Source organism: Micropterus salmoides, unplaced genomic scaffold, assembly GCF_014851395.1.
Source record: "Micropterus salmoides isolate LMB-PRFRI ecotype aquatic unplaced genomic scaffold, ASM1485139v1 Ms_hic_scaffold_11, whole genome shotgun sequence".
NCBI classification, from domain to species: domain Eukaryota; kingdom Metazoa; phylum Chordata; class Actinopteri; order Centrarchiformes; family Centrarchidae; genus Micropterus; species Micropterus salmoides.
The window spans coordinates 24935920-24954547 of record NW_024040152.1 but is presented as its reverse complement, the minus strand read 5'-3'; the positions used below and the strand labels follow the sequence as shown (position 1 = coordinate 24954547).

The window sequence follows — 18628 nt, the reverse complement described above, 5'->3', positions numbered from 1 at the left end:
GCTAGTTGTCAGAGATGGCCCTGAAATGTACTGAATGCTGTTTCAAAAACAGCTAAAACAGGAAGTATAAGAAGCCAGTTACAAATCCTTGTCCTCTTCCTCCTCTCTCTCCCTCCTGTCTCTTAAAGTGACCAATACTTACAGCTTTCAATGCACAGAGGAGATTCTTTTTACCCAAGATAGAAGCCTAATGGACTGGATTCAGCTTGTGCCAAGGTGCAGCCACATACTCCCTGCCAAAAGGGCTGATGCAATATCACTGTGATAATGGGTCATTAAAAATATATGTGTCTGTGCTGTCATACAATCCCTCTGGTTTCTGTAAATGAGGCTTGTGTATGCTGTCACAGCCCAGAAGGCCTGTGCTGCCACAAAGCAAAGACGACAGGTAGCTCTTCCATAATTCATAGCCAGAAGGACAAACATATGCTGCCATTTTCCTTACCTTTTGCAGTTGCCTGTGTTGTGAGTGTCTTTAACACCTTATCTGGACTTTGTGCATATTTTGCCTTAAGGCACATGTAGCTAATGCAGTTGCTGTGGACAAAAATGGGGCTTGCATTACATTTAAGCTGCATTTGTGGTGTCCTGAGCAATTGCTCCTTCACAGCATGACCCAGTGATAGTTCACCTGAGTGGCTGTGTACCAGTAAAACTTCTGTTTCCTACCTATTTCATTTCCTGCCATCATGGACTTGCACAGTAGCTTGACTAACCAAAAGTATTTTCGTTACATGGAACTCCAATTGCAAACAGAGTGTGGTGATAGCAGAGCAAATGTCACCAAACCAGAAGCAGTTGACAAAGCAGTAATCAAATGAAACCCAGCATATCAGTGTATAAGTGGCAGCTGAAACAGACCATCACTGGCTACTTCTGACAAGTTTAATCCCACTTGTTCTCAGTGAATTTTGAATTTGCAGTTAAACAATCTGAATAGACATGACAGACGTTTAAAGCGCAATAAGGCAGAACCCCATAGGTATTTTTTTACAGCAGGAAAAGCTCAGGTGAAATACTAGCATTAACAATGTCTCTGTTTCATTAAGTGTCCGATGACAGGAAAGGTAACTACAATTTCTTGAACACAAAGGCAACTAAGATGTGCTGTAAAAGTTATTTTGGAAAGAGATGCTTTTTTATACAGATACTTTGAGTCAGTGAGGACCAAATGTGCAGGCAGGTAGCGGATCACAAGAGTAATCAGCTGATAATTAAACTTAAAAGTACTGTTAAGTAGGTCCGTTAAAATGAAAAAAAGTAGGACAGATAAATGACATTGCATTAAAACAAAAGGGTGGTGTAAAGAAAAACATTTTTATGGTGATGATGATGATGATACCACTGTTAAGTTAATTAACACCTTTAGGCTACAAAATAATTTGTATTTAACTGTACTCTATTTACTGCTGGAACAACATCACGCCACCAAGGCTAATGTCCAAAGCAAAATCCTGTGCAACTGATCATCAATTACCAACCTTCCTCTTTATAGCCTAACTAGAATTACCAGAAAAGAGGACAAAACTGACAATTAAAGAAAATGACTGACAATAAATTTAAAAGACTAGGGTCCAACAAGCATTGTTAAGATACATAAATTAAGTAATCTGATACTACTTATGGAATCAACAGTAGCATAAAACATCACCATGGCAGACAACACAGATCTCAGATGTATAAAAAGTACATCTCTGCAGCCACAGACACACACATTGAAGCAAAAAGAGAGCTGCACAGTTTAGTGTGTTTGCGTGCGAGAGTGTTACGTCCATCAATGAAAATGTTGTTGTACTCACCTGTCTAAACGTCTTTCTGTGAGTCTTATGCACTTCGAAGTCCTCCACACTCTGCTCTAAGTTTAACTTCTCTGCTTGTTCATTCTCTAAGCTTAATATAACCAGTCCACTCAGCCTCTCTGTTCCGACAAAACTGGTCCACTCAGCCACTCTGTCCCACTGCAGTCTTTAAAGTTTTCAAACATTTAGAAATGAATGCAGTCAGTGGTCTAAATTACCTTGAATGCAAAGTCCAAATGAAACGGAGTAAATCCAGACAAACACATGGACACGGGGAAAAAGGCTTGACCACAAGGTCTGTATATGAATGGGCAAAGAGTGAGGGGAACAGGCAAACTAAGTACCCTAGTTAGGAGGAGATAACGAGACACTGGTCAAACGAATCAAGGCAGACAATCACACAGGTGGTAAAACACACAGGTAGGAAGTAAAATGGTCTGAAGCAAGAGGAGAGGTGAACAAAGTAAAACAGGAAACACAAAATGAAAGAATGACAACAAAACATAACCTAATACACAGAGTGGGAAAACACAAATACAGGAAGTGAAGTTGACACAAGAGGAAGGATACAACTAAAATAAAACTGGAAATTCACAACACAATCTCATGTAGCCAGACCCAGCATGCATGCACATTAAACAAGGTATTAATCAAGGTACAACATTCTATTCCAGGTGTGTCAGGTTAGTGCAAAGTGTCACCTCTCACGGAGTTCTGCCCTTCTGCAGCTGCCAGTGCACCATAAGCAGCTTCTCTACTGCACCGCATTGTTTTCCTGACTATTTTAAGTAACTTTAGTTGTTACTCTGCATCGGATGTGAATTGAAATGTAGCAAAGTACAATACTTGTGATAAAAATTACTTAATTAAAAGTAAAATTAAAGATTTCTTTCCAATCCTGTGTATGTGGAAAATGTACATAACACACGGAAATTAGGAGCTGAAAATGCCAGACACACTCCCTTTAAGACCTTTCAGATTAGGCAAAGGCAGAGGGAGAGAGAAGCCCTGCAGAGTCAGTCAATGTTCACTGATTAGCTTCCTCATGATACCTGAGAACCAGCGCCTGTTATCTCACTTTTATACTCCTTTTTAGATAAATACTCCACCAAATCCATCCATTGCCACAGAGAAGTGATGTGCTGGCAAGGTTTTGTTGAGTTTTAGATCATTTATTTAACACCTTGAATATTAATTTGTAACTCCTGCATTCCAGCATGACATTGCCACATAACATGAAGATTTTCCTCGAATCTTGTCACATGAGGATCTATTCAGATAAACTGTTCATTCCTTTCTTACGGCTGGGCCATGTGCATCATGGAACCTCATCCTTTTCATTTCGGCACTTATGTTATCAGGTTAGAGCAGCCACACAGCCGCGGCACATGCACGACTGTAGCCATGCTTCATCTGTGTGGCCCGCACCTGTGTGCGAGCAGCAGCAGCAGTTCAGCAAGGTAGCCGTCACATGAAGGAGTTGCCTTAACCAAAACCAGTAGAGGAATTATATTTACATCTGAGGCAAAAATACTGTGTATTAAGCAGATTTGTTTTAGCAGACTTAATCGCCATTACTTTTGCTAAATGTAAAATTTTATTTTTTGGGCATTCTGCTTTTATTGTTCTTTATAGAGACAGTAGAGAAAGAGAGAGAGAGGGGATGACATGCAGCAAAGGGCCCGGTCGTATTTGAATTTAGGCCGCTATGGTTAGGACTCAACCTTGTGGTATGTGCTCTACCAGGTGATGACTTCTTTTTTTTGGTAGTAACATTGTAACGGTAAATTATAGTCACAGATTTTATAATAATAATAATAATAATCTTTATTTGTATAGCAACTTTCATACATAAAATGCAGCTCAAAATGCTTTACATCACAAGAAAGAAGAAACAAGAAAGAAGTACATGCATAAATAAATAAATAAAACATACAATACAGCAGCATATGCATAATCCACAAGCACAAAAACACAGGTATTAAAACTGGGAAGGGTAGCAGCCAGGGCTACAATAGAAAATAAATACAATATGGGTAATCAGTGAAAAGCAAAAGCATAACTATAATCAGTTAAAAGCAAAAGTATAAAAGTAGGTCTTGAGCTGCTTCTTAAAGCTATCAAGAGAGGTTGCTTCTCTTATTTGTAATGGGAGTTTTGTTCTAAGCCATTGGTGCATAACAACACAAAGCTGTTTCACCAAAAGTTTTACTGTTCATTCTTGGGACATTAAAGGCAGGGTAGGTAAGTTTGAGAAACTAGCCAGAAACTGCTGGATTTTGAAAGTATCTAACAGAGAAACTCCCTCCCCCTCCCTTCTGGGCTCCTTCCAAAGCCACGCCCCCAAAATACGTGAACGCACGTTGCCGACACCGCAGGAGGACGAGGACAGTGTGACAAACGGAGAGCAGCGCTCAAATCAGGGGTAAGAAAACATCTAACTTTATCATACTCACTATCAAGCTAGCATGTTATTATTGGATAGGTTTAAAAAGACCGAGTTTTAATCAGTAACGAGCTGGCTAGCTACTGTTAGCAACAGGTAGCTGTGCTAACAGCTGCGGTAACATTGGGCAAAGCTAAAAACAGGCTGATACACATTTTCCCGTTTCCATCAGTTACACTACACGAACGTGAATTTCGTGTTAGACTCATAACATGTACGTTTTGCATGTTAGAGCTTCCATGGTGACAGCATTATTGTCTCTGATGAGGACTGCACTCCAGAGCCAAGCACAGACCGGGACAGGCCCGGGGTCGAGGCGAAGCAGAGGAGGGAGGGCTGCCTGGGTCCGATGAAGAAGAGGGAGGATGGGGAGGACGAGGTGCAAGCCAAGGAGCACATCTTCTAGGACCTGCGTCGAGCTTCACACTCCAACAACAGCATATGAACAGGTATATCTATACATATATATTTTAATATTAGTCTATTATCTCCCAGTGTAATTGTCTCAAAGTTTATCTGGTGTTTCACCCTAAGCCATTTGGGTGTCAAAAATAAAGTGCTATATAAATGTAATCCATCACTATTATTACTTTTTATTGTTTACTGATTACAACAACTAACTACAGCTCTGCTTCAGCCATCGGCTCATCTGTGTCATGTACATTGACCTGGTGTGTAATGTGGACACAGAAGTCCTGTTAGAGAACAACAAGCCCCTCCCTGTTCAATAAAAATATCTGATCATGATGATGAATGTTCTTTCCAATTACACTGATCTTTCCCATTTGGGGTTCTAACAACTATATATTCCTTTACAGGCCAGAATCTGAGGACTGTGGACAACATCCAGAGTACAGTGTTTCCATGCACCACACATGGCTGATCTTCCAGACCCAGGACAGAGTAATAGACAGTTTGTAGTGTGGCAGTGTGGAGCACTTGGTCACAGAGTCGTGATACTGAGTTGCTGTTTCTGGAAGATGTGCAACTGTTCTCCTGATCCACCAGGACAATACAGAGGTTTAATCCTAGCAGGGTGTAAGATGTAATGTCACCAACTGCTACACAAATAATTCCCTCCACTGTGTGGATAAATACCCGTACATTGTTAGTTTTATTCCCAGGAGGGTAGAGAAAATACAGTATAAGTATATTTTTCTCTGTTCTGGATAATATTTTCATTCTTTTTTAAATAAAACATTGAAATGATGAATGCCTTTTTTTTGCGCTTCCAGCATAAACAATCAAACAACTACATTTATGTCTTATGTCTGAAATGATGACCTCCAAATGTGGTATAACACTTGTTTGTTACTATACACACACGCACACACACACACACATGCACACACACACACACACACACACACACACACACTACTAAAACTACAACCTATATCACAAATAGATCATTTTTAAAACATCAATAAAAATAAGTATATACAGGAAGAAAGACTAGGTGTGTCCAGATGTATCTTCACTGATTATGAAGACAGTTCAGATTTTACTCGTAGCATCATCATCTCCTGTGGAGATGATTTAACATATCACAGTCATCTCTCTGACATGATTACCACATTTCAAAACCAACCATATTACTTTCTGTTTTACGTTTTGCTGTAGCAACACAGTTGGGGCAGGGACACCTGACTGAACCCAATGCTGACGGGGATCATCAGGTCTCCTGGTTCTGCTGCTAGGCATCTCCTCAGTAGTAGACAATTGTCGGAGGAGAAGGATGGCGGTCTGGAGGTCTGCGATATAACTGTAGTCCTTCTCCACCTTCAATGAGTACAAAATCCACTTCCTGGACTTTTTGTTGTACACCTTGCTGTATCTGATAATACAGAAAGGAGGATCAGCTTAGTGAAAAGTTTCTAACACCTGACATTGTTCTCTTATAGAGTAATTAGTAAACTATTTCCACATAAAATGCAATCAATAACAATAAATCAGCACCATCTATCTGTATTCCTCATACTGTTTAATATTTTTTGACTCATCACTTATAAATGTATTGAGTAAAATGCACAAGAGTACTCATAATGCAACATACTGAACTGTGTCATCAGCTTGTCTCCTGGCTGGTCTGTGGACATGGTGGTTGTAATCCAGGCCAGCCAGCATGGTCCGATCAGTGTACTGGTGAGAAGCACAGGGTGTTGGAAGACTGCAGGTGACCTGAGGGCGCAGTAGAAATAAAACATACAGGATTTTATACTTCTGGTAAAATAAGTAATTGCATAACCACACCAATTACAGTAAAAGGTTTTCACACAGTAGGTTTAGCTATGAACAATGTCAAACTATATTATAGGTAGCTTATATACCAGAAACACAGATAGTTAGGGACCTTTACCCATCATTATGTACACTCACCTAAAGGATTATTAGGAACACGCCTTCAGAACTGCGTTGAAATGTCTCTCATAACTACAAACACACAGCTACATCATTTGTAAAAGAGAAACATCCAGTCAAATAACGCCTGCAGACACAAGATAATCACACAAACATACTAGATACAAGGTTTAAAGATAGGTGTAAACATAGTATAATAAACCTAGATGGTGAATAACTAAACTGGCGCAGTCTGCACCTACATTGTCTTACCTAATATTAGCACAGCTCACCTACAGCTAGATATATTTCAGAAGCAACTTGCCTACCCTGCCTTTAAGTGGACCAGCATTAGGGGACCTAAGAGAGCGAGTTGGAACATAATTAGATAAAAGTTAGATACATAAGAAGGTGCTAAATCATGAAGTGCTTTAAAAACAAGTAAAATAACTTTAAAATCAATCCTAAATGCTACAGAAAGCCAGTTGACAGGAGCTAAAACTGGAGTGATGTGTTCTCTCTTTCTGATTTTAGTTTAAACACTTGCTGTCGCATTTTGAATTAGTTGAAGCCTATTAATATATTTTTTGGGTATACCAGTAAAAAGAGCATTACAATAATCTAATCATGAAAAAACAAAAGCATATAACAACTTTTTGGCATCTTCCAAGGCAAGGTGGGGTCTGACTTTGGCAATGTTTCTTAAATGAAAAAATGCGACCTTTGTAACACTGTTAAAATGTAATTTGAAATCCAACTCAGAGTCAATAAGTACACCCAGGTTTTTAACACTCTTTTCCTGCACAGCCAGAAATTGCAATCTATTAGACATAATTTGTTTCTATGTCTTAGAGCCAACCAGAAGAATTTGTCTTGTCCTCATTTAGTTTTAGAACATTTTGACTCATTCAATATGTAATGGAAGACAGACATTCCACTAAGGGGTCGAGAGCTTTGGAGGTGTCTGGTGCAACAGATAAATAAAGCTGTGTGTCGTCTGCATAAAAGTAAAAATTCACTCCATGATCACTAATTTTTCCAAGTGGTAACATGTACAGACAAAACAGTAAAGGACCAAGAATGGAACCTTGTGGAATACCTGAGAGACTATCTGAGACATGGACAGCAAGACTAACAAAATAACTTCTGCCAGTCAGATAGGTATGTAACCATGATAGGGCAGTGCCAGAGATACCAACCCAGTTCTCAAGACGATCTAAAACAATATTGTGGTCCACTGTATCAAAGGCAGCTGTCAGATCAAGGAGTACAAGGATGGAAACAATTTTATAATCAGAGCTCACCCTGAGGTCATTGACAATCTTCACAAGTGCTGTTTCTATGCTATGTCTCCTTTTGAAACCTGAAATGTATTGTGTATCTTATTCTCATGTAGAAACATTGAATTGTTAATGCACTACCTTCTCCAGAATCTTACCCAGATTTGAGATAGGCCTGTAGTTGCTCAGCACCGAGGGGTCAAGGTCATGCTTCTTCGTTATACAGTGGGTACGGAAAGTATTCAGACCCCTTTAAATTTTTCACTCTTTGTTTCATTGCAGCCATTTTCCAAAAATCAAAAAAGTTCATTTTATTTCTCAGTAATGTACTCTCAGCACCCCATCTTGACAGAAAAAAACTGAAATGTAGAAATTTTTGCAAATTTATTAAAAAAGAAAAACTGAAATATCACATGGTCATAAGTATTCAGACCCTTTGCTCAGTATTTAGTAGAAGCACCCTTTTGCCATTGGCCATTCAAGAACAGCCACGGAGTTGTTGTGAAGCCACTCCTTCGTTATTTTAGCGGTGTGCTTAGGGTCATTGTCTTGTTGGAAGGTAAACCTTCGGCCCAGTCTGAGGTCCAGAGCACTCTGGAAAAGGTTTTCGTCCAGGATATCCCTGTACTTGGCCGCATTCATCTTTCCCTCGATTGCAACCAGTCGTCCTGTCCCTGCAGCTGAAAAACACCCCCACAGCATGATGCTGCCACCACCATGCTTCACTGTTGAGACTGTATTGGACAGGTGATGAGCAGTGCCTGGTTTTCTCCACACATACCGCTTAGAATTAAGGCCAAAAAGTTCTATCTTGGTCTCATCAGACCAGAGGATCTTATTTATCACCATCTTGGAGTCTTTCAGGTGTTTTTTAGCAAACTCCATGCGGGCTTTCATGTGTCTTGCACTGAGGAGAGGCTTCCGTCGGGCCGCTCTGCCATAAAGCCCCGACTGGTGGATTGCTGCAGTGATGGTTGACTTACTACAACTTTCTCCCATCTCCCGACTGCATCTCTGGAGCTCAGCCACAGTGACCTTTGGGTTCTTCTTTACCTCTCTCACCAAGGTTCTTCTCCCCCGATAGCTCAGTTTGGCCGGACGGCCAGCTCTAGGAAGGGTTCTGGTCGTCCCAAACGTCTTCCATTTGAGGATTATGGAGGCCACTGTGCTCTTAGGAACCTTAAGTGCAGCAGAAATTTTTTTGTAACCTTGGCCAGATCTGTGCCTTGCCACAATTCTGTCTCTGAGCTCTTCAGGCAGTTCCTTTGACCTCATGATTCTCATTTGCTCTGACATGCACTGTGAACTGTAAGGTCTTATATAGACAGGTGTGTGGCTTTCCTAATCAAGTCCAATCAGTATAATCAAACACAGCTGGACTCAAATGAAGGTGTAGAACCATCTCAAGGATGATCAGAAGAAATAGACAGCACCTGAGTTAAATATGAGTGTCACGACAAAGGGTCTGAATACTTATGACCGTGTGATATTTCAGTTTTTCTTTTTTAATAAATTTGCAAAAATTTCTACATTTCAGTTTTTTTCTGTCAAGATGGGGTGCTGAGTGTACATTACTGAGAAATAAAATGAACTTTTTTGATTTTTGGAAAATGGCTGCAATGAAACAAAGAGTGAAAAATTTAAAGGGGTCTGAATACTTTCCGTACCCACTGTATACCTAACAGCATGGCACTTGGGCCATCCACTTGTTTTAATACTATGAGCTACATGAACTAATTTTACCACATAGTCAGAAGTTATTCTGAGTTTTGTCTGTTGACTGCATGAAAAAACCCCATTAATGTCTTGCGATAAGGTGGCAGTGATAATGTATAAGTCCCAATACCTATGACTAGAAGTAACATTACTTTGAGCTTTAGCACAATCGATCAACTACACACAAGTGAAGAAACATAAAAAAAAAAAGAGAAAAGCAATAAAATATGATATAGAGGGAGGAGAGAGAGAGAATGAAAGAGCATTTCTGAGATTATGACATTTCTCTTCTCTGCTGTATTGTAATGATCCTATCTGCAGCACATGCCCTTGTTTTTCACAGGGAAAGGAGTCTATCCCAAAAGCCAAGATGATAAAGAAACCGTATGAAAACTGAGAAGTGCAGCCAAAGTTTATAGTGGAGGGGCAGTAGCATTAAGCCAATCAGATATGCTGTCTTTTCTCCAGCCTGTTCTGCTCTTGTTTTCTCTGTGATTGCCCCAACCCTTTATATATCATATATATTTCTTAGCTTTTAAAGAGTGCTGATATTGGTCAAATTGAGATCCATTCTCAAAATCCACATGTCAGCCTAGCCTGTTTTCAGTTATGTGGTGACATACATCTGGCCAAATTATTTACTTTTTCATTCATTTTCTGCATTCCCATTGATGTGCAGCATGTGAAGAATCTTTTGGAAAGATTAGACATTAGAACAGCAAAACCATACTGTCAGTCCAAACTTGCTGTTGTAAACATGCTAGACTCAAACTACTATCTCTATGTAAATGCGGGACACTATATGTATTTGTTCTTGGTTTGTACATAACAGGTTGGCTCAGCTTATAATCTCTTGCAGCAATGCCCTGTTAAAATGAAATGACAGAAATGACAACAGAAAGAACAGTGTTGTGCAGTTAACAATATACACCTTCAAAAAGGAGGGATTATATTTAGCAATTTTTACCTGACCTGATTATGTATGATATTGCACAGGAATGATGTATATTATCACAGTTTTGCATAATAATTTCCCAGTGATCTGTCTTTACTGTGAAATTAAGCATTGAAGAATAAAAGACAGGGTTGAAATTATCTTGCCAGCTACACACGGTGCAGGGTTTGTTATAGTGTAATGGTGTGGAGATGTTTTCTTGGCACACATTACTTCCCTTAATACCATCTGAGCACCACAACATACTGAGACATTGTTACTGACCAGGTGCATCCATTCATCGTCACAGTCTACACTTTTTCAAACGGTTACTTGAAACAAGCATTGTCACAAAGCAGTCATCTTCCCAAAATGGTTCCAGGAACATGACAGTGATTTTAATTCACTTCCCTTCCCTACACTTTCTCTATAGAGCACCTTTGAGATGTAGTAGCAAGGGATTTTCACAGTGTGAATTTGTGGTAAATGTCTGCAGGAACTATGTGTATCGAGTCAGAATTGAACCAAGAAGTTGGAACCATGAATCCATGCCTCAAAGAATTTAGGCTGTTATTGAAGCAGAAATCTCTTATGCAATGTTAGCTACAGTGGGTATAAAGTCTTCTGTAAATTACTCTAATGTACTGCTATTTATATGTGATTGTTTTAATCACATGATTTTTTAAACAGTTCCTGGAATCCATTAATACCTGGCAGAAACCACTGAGGATAGTAGAAACAATCACAGCCTTTTGTCACATTTTTCAAAATGACTGCTTTCAAATGGAAGAAAAATTAGATAATCATCACAGGATAGTGACATCCTGTATTTGTACATTTTCTGCATTATTTAAGCCCAGCAGAGTCCATCATAGAGGAATGCACAAAATCATGATCTAAAACCCAAAGAGCTATGCGATAAAAGTGACTTAACTGCTTTTGGATAATTCAAGGTGAAGATGCAGGCATGAAAATGCCAAGTGCATTGTGTTACACTACTATGACTAGGCCCAGAGGACAAAAGATTCATCATAGTCCTGCATAAATTAGGAAACAAGTTTACAATGATTTATTGACTTAATATCTGGACGTGATTACAGCAAAGGAGCAGATTGGCGTCATGCGTGGCTGGTTTTGGATTAGAGGCAGAGATGGGCAACACTGTACTTCTGAGAGTGTGTATACATGAGCTTGTGTTTGAGTTTGTGTGTTCATACACGCACACACACAAACAAGCAGGGGAGTGCAGCCTATTCAACATAGCGCGGTGTCTGTATGCTAATATCACAGTGTTGAGCTGTCCCTAAGGGTAAAATCATCTCTTATTCAGACTGTGGTTCAGCCATAGGCATTCTTACTACTCAACAGATAAAGAAACAGGTCTGTCTGTGCTGCTCTGTGCGAGTACACCAGTACGTGTGTGCATTTGCATTTGTTTTTTTAGCTTTGTCATAGGTTTTTCATTTGTTTTTTTTTCATAGTTTAGTCATTTGTCTCCACTTCTGCCTGTGTGTGTGTGTGTGTGTGTGTGTGTGTGTGTGTGTGTGTACGTGTGTATGTGTACTGTCATTTGGTTGGTCGCTAGGTGGTGAGTCGAAACCACCGTGTCTTGGGACATAAGGTGCAGTATTGCCTCCAGTGGCTGTTAGGGGGCGTTTAGTCTCTCAATTTCTTACTCTGTCTCCCATTCTCTCTCTTGCTGTATCCTTCTTAGTTATGTAACGGGTATAACGGTTTTACAGTGCTGTACTGTGAGGCTACAAGCCAGAGGAGATCCGTATAGCTTTAAAGTGAAGACGACAGGAAGCTGCTCCACAATTCATAACCAGAGGGACAAATGTATGCTGCCAGTTTTACCTTTAGCAATTGCTTCTGTTACAACTGTTTTTTAAACACATTTTGAGGTAGGTTTTGTGTATTTTGCCTTGAGGCATGTGGATGTAGCTAACACATTGATGGAAGCTATTACTGGCTGGAAAATGCATTTACATTTGTTTTTTAGCATTGAAGTCTGCTCTTCAAAACGTGGCCCAATTATAGTTAGCCAGTTATTGCAGCTTCTTTCACTAGTTTAACACTTCTACAATGTTAGGTAATTGGTTAGTATTTAGCTGAGACAGCTAATGCACAAAAACGTGAAAACTACTGTACATAGATTTTGTATTCTCATAGATCGAACCCACTAGTCAAAAACAGGATAGTACTGCTATAAGCTATGAACTGTGTGAATTGAAGTTTTTTATTTTAAACAATCTCTTTTCAAATCACTTCACACACTTGATCATTTAAACTGAGCGAGACAGCTGGGAAATAATTTTCTTGTGAAGGTAAAATATTGGTAGTTTTTCATTTATTTTCATAACCTGCTCCTCTTATAAATCAGATTTCATTATGACTGTGAGATAACTGGCTTTTAGCTGAACACAAGCAACTCAGTGCTCTGAGCCTGTAATGGAGGCACATGCTCTTCCAAATAACAGGAATGGAAAAGTAAGTAAGATACAGCATACCTTGGTTATTTGGTAGAGATCTCCCTAAATCATGCCTGTCGTGTGCACTACCAACATCGGGACTGTTGTTGCCTGATTGTTAACAGATATTAGCTGGCGTTTGGGGAAAAACAGGTTGAGGATGCTAATGAGCTCAGCCCCACGGTACGCACAAAAAATACACATTGCAGTAATGCGGTAGCCGTACATCTTCATCAGGATGAAGAGTAGCGAGAGAAGCAGAAAAGAGAGGGAGGGATTAAAGAGCCTTTGCAAAAAGAAAATGTAGATTCCACTAGATGCTTGTGTACCAGAAGGTGAGATTGAGGCTGTAATTTCACCATTGGTAATCTAGACACATACAGTACTTTTATGCACAACCGCACATTCACAAACATCACAGAAGTAGTGATCTGGTCTATATATTATGGTTGGAGAAAGATCAGATTATTTTCAGGAGCGTGTACACATTGATATAATCAGGAATGCTTAATTGGAAATGTTCATCCAAGTTATCACAGTTTTGCAAATGTTTTCAGTAGTTCCCCTCGCTGCTTTTTTATGCCCTCTCCATGCAGTTCACATGTACCCTTTCCACAAACACGAACGTAATGCTAGTTCCGGGCTGGTGCTAGTGCAGGCTCAGAGTTGGTTCAACCTGTTAACTTTTTAAGAACAAGTTTACATTTCCTCAGGCTAGAGAGCTATGTATTTACGACACCGTATACATCTGTCTAAGTGTCTGCTGGCTGTGTTCCACTAGGTTATGCTAGCTGGCTAGCTGTTGGTCAGCTAACATCATCCAAGCAAGCTTAACTACTAATTAGCTAGCTGCTAAACAGCTAAGAAATACATAGCTGGCTGATAACTTTAAAAACACTGTTTTAGTTTATTTGTGGCAACATGACACGCCACAATATCAAATGCTGACTGTCACATACTATTTGAGTAAAATCATAATTCATTGCGTAGCTGCACACAGATTTGCTCAACACATCTGCTTGCTTGGGGCGGCATGGTGGTGTGGTGGTTAGCATTGTCGCCTCCCAGCAAGAAGGTTGTGGGTTCAAACCCCGGTTGCCCTTTCTTTGTGGAGTTTGCATGTTCTCTCCGGGTGCTCCGGCTTCCTCCCACCATCCGAAGACATGCAGGCTAGGTTGATTGGTTACCCTAAATTGTGCCTTGCACCCGATGTCAGCTGGGATTGGCTCCAGCCCCCCCCCCCTGCAACCCTGACGATGGATGGATCTGCTTGCTGTCTCACAAACACATTGAAATGGAGCTGTCTGTATATAGCCCCTCCTCTGTCTGTTCTGATCATGATCATGCACTGGAGGAAATATTGTCACCGGCTTTTCCGCGATTCCTTAATCAATCCGTAGTTGAATGGTCAGTATGATGAACACCGCTTCACAGATGTGTCCAAAACTAATGCATTCTGTTTTCTCAGTTTTCTTAAACAACGCTGTCAATGTCGGAGACCCACCTTCAAATACGTTTTAAGCAAGCATATAAGTAAGATAGCTATTTTAATATTAGAATAAAACTGGGTTGTCGATGTTAGCAAGATGTAAATAGCTGCTAGTCAATATTGATATGGAGAACGATAGGCATGAACACGTGAAAACACCAATGAACTGGCACAGAGTGAAGGTGCAAACCACTTAAGTACAACAGGTGACGGAGCAACTAATGAGACACAGGTGAATCCACTAAAGCAATCAGACAGCCAACAGAGGAAGCAAAGACAGACAGTGACACATGAAGCAGACAAAACTACAAACTAACACAGGAAGTAAAGCTCACAAAATACACAAGGCATGGATATACAAAATAAAACATAACACAGATGACTTAAGTGCATTGCTGACAAAATCTACCCAAGCAAAGAACGCAGACAGATACTAAGTAAACTTAAATATGTGAATGAACAAAAGACTACTAGACTAGACTACGAACAACCCAAACCCTTGTCAAATCTGCAATATGCCAAAAATACCCGGAAAATCTCCAGTTTTCATCGGACCAGTCTACCTTCTGTATGGTGTCTCACGATCACAACAACCGGTCATTACTGAAATGGCAGCAACAGACTCCCCTCAGTGTTGGACAAGGAGGAATATAACTGTTGTCTCAACAAAAAAACATCTCAACGTTAGTTTTAAGTTATGTATGCTGTGTTGTTTTCTTATTGACAGCTTGCTAGGGTTTACATTGATGTCTTTATAATATCAAAGTTTAACTAAAATGTTATGGCTTTGTTATGGGTAGTAGGCCAAATGTAGCTATACATTCATTATAAGCTCTAGCCTAGTTGCAATTGTGTTAAGTTTTGCTTACACAAGATTAAAGTAGAAAAAATGTTGTAAGTGGTCCTTACATTTATACTCCTCCTATTGTTTACTTCTATCTAAACCAAGAAACCAACTAAGCCTGTGGCCTGTACTATGAAGCGGGGTAACTGGCTTATCCAGGTAACTTCAGAAGTAACTTCCCGGTTAACCCGTACTACGAAAGGTGGATAGGTGTCTGTGCCATGGCTATTTACGCTGCATCTCTAAACTGCTCCGAGCAGGTTTTGTTCGTGGTTATCTCGAGGTTACCCTGCATGTGGACTACACACTACATCTGTACTCAGTGTTAATGATGGGAAGTAGGAAATTATTGCACACCACTTCATAAAATATGTTTAGATTTCATCCTGATTTGCTCCACTGCGGTTGCAATGAAGTTCTGAACGCAACAGCATTACATTCAGACAGCGAGCCCTGCATCCTCTGGGATTTTAGAGAGAAATCTTAATTAATTAACGGGATAGTTTCTTGGATGAAGCCCATCTGTAGTCTATAATTGAATTATCCTAAGTGTTTTCACATATTTAGATAGACTATTTTATGTGTCCAAAAAATAGGGAGCCAGGTGGGTGTTAATAACCGAGGGGGAAAAAAATCCTAGATGAAAGTGTGAAATTTACTTCTGAATACGCCGAATCCAAGGCAAAGTCTCTAAGGTGCATGATGGTGATTGTGAGCTAAACTCAGGAGAATTTCCTCACTGCTTAATCCGATTGCATAGTTTAATATAACTTTCCAATGCATGCATAATGGCCTACATGGCAGACGTATGTGTGTGATGTTGCATCCTTGCAAAGTGAAGTTTCTCTCATAATATTCAAGTTTTTTACTTGTAGATTAATCTTGGAAATTAAATTCTGTCTCAGATTATTACCCCTCTTCGCTGGCTCCTTTTTCTTCTATTACAATGGACCTCATGTGTAGTTGTACCTTTACATCTTAATCATATTACACATAAAAGAAGAGCCCATAAAATACATAATAGAGATATGAACTACAATAAGAACACTGTGAAGATAATTAGGCTACAAATCGTCGGCCACGATATTAGATTTAGCTGTTAACTTGTCTTTACATTCATAATTTCCTGACACTACCGACGTGCATTCCTCTGGAAAAATACGGAGCTTGCACCGTTGCGAAAAAACTCTGCCTGCACCGCCGAACACACCCCTTTTATGCGAACGTGCACCAACTCCAATGAAGTTAACAACAGGTTAACACGGACTCAACAAAACAACATCTTATCCACTGCCATTTAACTCCAGTGTAGGAAGTCAGAGTTTGCCTGAAAACCCCGAGTTAACTGAGTAGGTTGAACTCCCTTCGTAGTACAGGCCACTGGTCTACAATACTGCAAATTAAACAGATAAAACAATTTCATATATACTACTATGCAAACAATGTCGTACCTAACTGCATAGGCTACTGCGTTAGTTGATAGAATATAGCAGGTGGTTCCAAATACAACAATTTACTGCTCAGCTGCAACACATTGAACAGCATGTAATACCTGCAAATTCCATTTGGGCTGGTTTGAGCCTTACTCTAGTGACGTGTGGATTGATCCTAAAGTATCGATAATTGTGATAACGTTTCCTGCTCTAGGATCGATGCTCATATAAAAGGATATCTAAACTCGGTCATTTGGAGTGAGTGTGTGTTTTATCACAAGTATCTTACTGTCACCAGGATGGTGTAATTATACTCGGTTGATACGAACTATATTTCCTTCCGCCTGTCAAAGTCATGCTTGCGCTACGGCTGTGTGACGAAGCTTCTTTGAAGTGAGCCGCTGCAGCCCGTGACTCTGGCTGTATTTTAGCTGTGAAGGTAATAATGTTGCTCTGTGTGAGGTGTGTGCAAAGACAGTGAAATACTTTGGCAACACTGCAAACTTCGCTAAGCATCTGAGATCAAGTCTGTCACAATAATAGGATGATGATATGAAGCGGCAGTTCTGAGCAGGATATTTTTATTATAATTGAAAGATATGATAGTTTAATGTCTTGTCATCATGCAGCTATTATTTTGAATTGGTAAGGCTACAGACTACTCCTTATTTCTCTCATAAATACAGAAACGGGAGGGGGGAGGTCACATTAAACTAGAAATAAAATATGTAAAAAGTATTGGTATTGGTATCGGCAATACCAGCCTGGGTTTTACTTGGTATTGATCGTATAGGAATTAAGTGGTATCACAAATCACTACCTTACTCTTCAGTACTACTAATAACAGGTTGTCTGCCCGTGACATTTCGGCTACGGGGCAAGTTTGTTTACTTTTCTTCTTATTCTTTTGCTGGGCTTCAGCCTGAGTCCTGCTGTCTATCAAACACAGACACCAACACGCCCCTCCAGCTGCTGAGAGGAAAATAATTTATTATTTGTGATATTTCCTCAAAGACAGTTTTGTCCCCTTTTAATAATAAAACTATAACAATTATTATTATTAGTTATTTTTGACTGCAAAAAGGGGTGACTAAATCCAATTTTAGTTTGACTTTAAATCACGCTCTGTGTTGTGTAAAGATTATTCTACATATGTTAAATGCCATTGCACAACAAAGAGTGAATAAAAAAATAAATAAATCAAGGGAATATATATATTCACTTACTCCAAAGACATTTAGTCTTCTGTTAGATTTAGTGATGTAAATTGGTTAGGTAGAATTATTTCAGTGGTGCCCATCTGGGGAGAGACATGCAAATTAGATTGGATACATGACTCTTCAAACTAAAGGGAATGTTCTAGTCAAAACAACATTAACCTCTGTGTTACTGGTGTCAACTTTGTCAAAGCAGCAGGGCTGAATGTTAACATGATTTTTGATCCAACGTGTTTTGATGTACCTGTATTTTCCTCTGTTCTTTGTCCCCTACCTCTTCTTCGCAGTGCTATTTGGTCAGTTTGTGGTATTCCAGACATTGACCAGTGACGTGGTCGAGATCTATGACGGATCCTCCACAGATTCAGCACTTCTCTCCTCCATATATGGATCACACTCAGGTAAAAGCACAATTCTGGAACCATTAAGCGTAGCGTCTTATTTTATTCATGCTACTGGCTCATTGGTATGAGCAATTCTGTTGAAGGAGCAGCATTTTGCACTGTAGGGAAGACAGCACATCCATTTCTCAGTTCAATTCAAATCAAATAACTTTTTTCCCAGACAAATTAAAAATCTAAAATCCTAGCAGCTTTACGCTGCCAAGGATAGTGATTTTTGTTCCCTTATTACATTTCTGTAATGATGATATAATGAAA

The 18628-nt window shown here is 39.6% G+C and overlaps 1 protein-coding gene across 5 annotated transcripts in view; it reads left to right on the top strand.

Annotated features, from left to right (window-relative positions):
• The window catches only part of LOC119897915 (CUB and sushi domain-containing protein 3-like), a 253016-nt gene that overhangs the window by 133984 nt on the left and 100404 nt on the right, over window positions 1-18628 (top strand). For all 5 annotated transcript variants that reach the window (XM_038711956.1, XM_038711957.1, XM_038711955.1 and 2 more), the window contains exon 32: window positions 18257-18370. In XM_038711956.1, the coding sequence (XP_038567884.1) occupies window positions 18257-18370 (114 nt within the window). The remainder of the gene's footprint in view (window positions 1-18256; window positions 18371-18628) is intronic.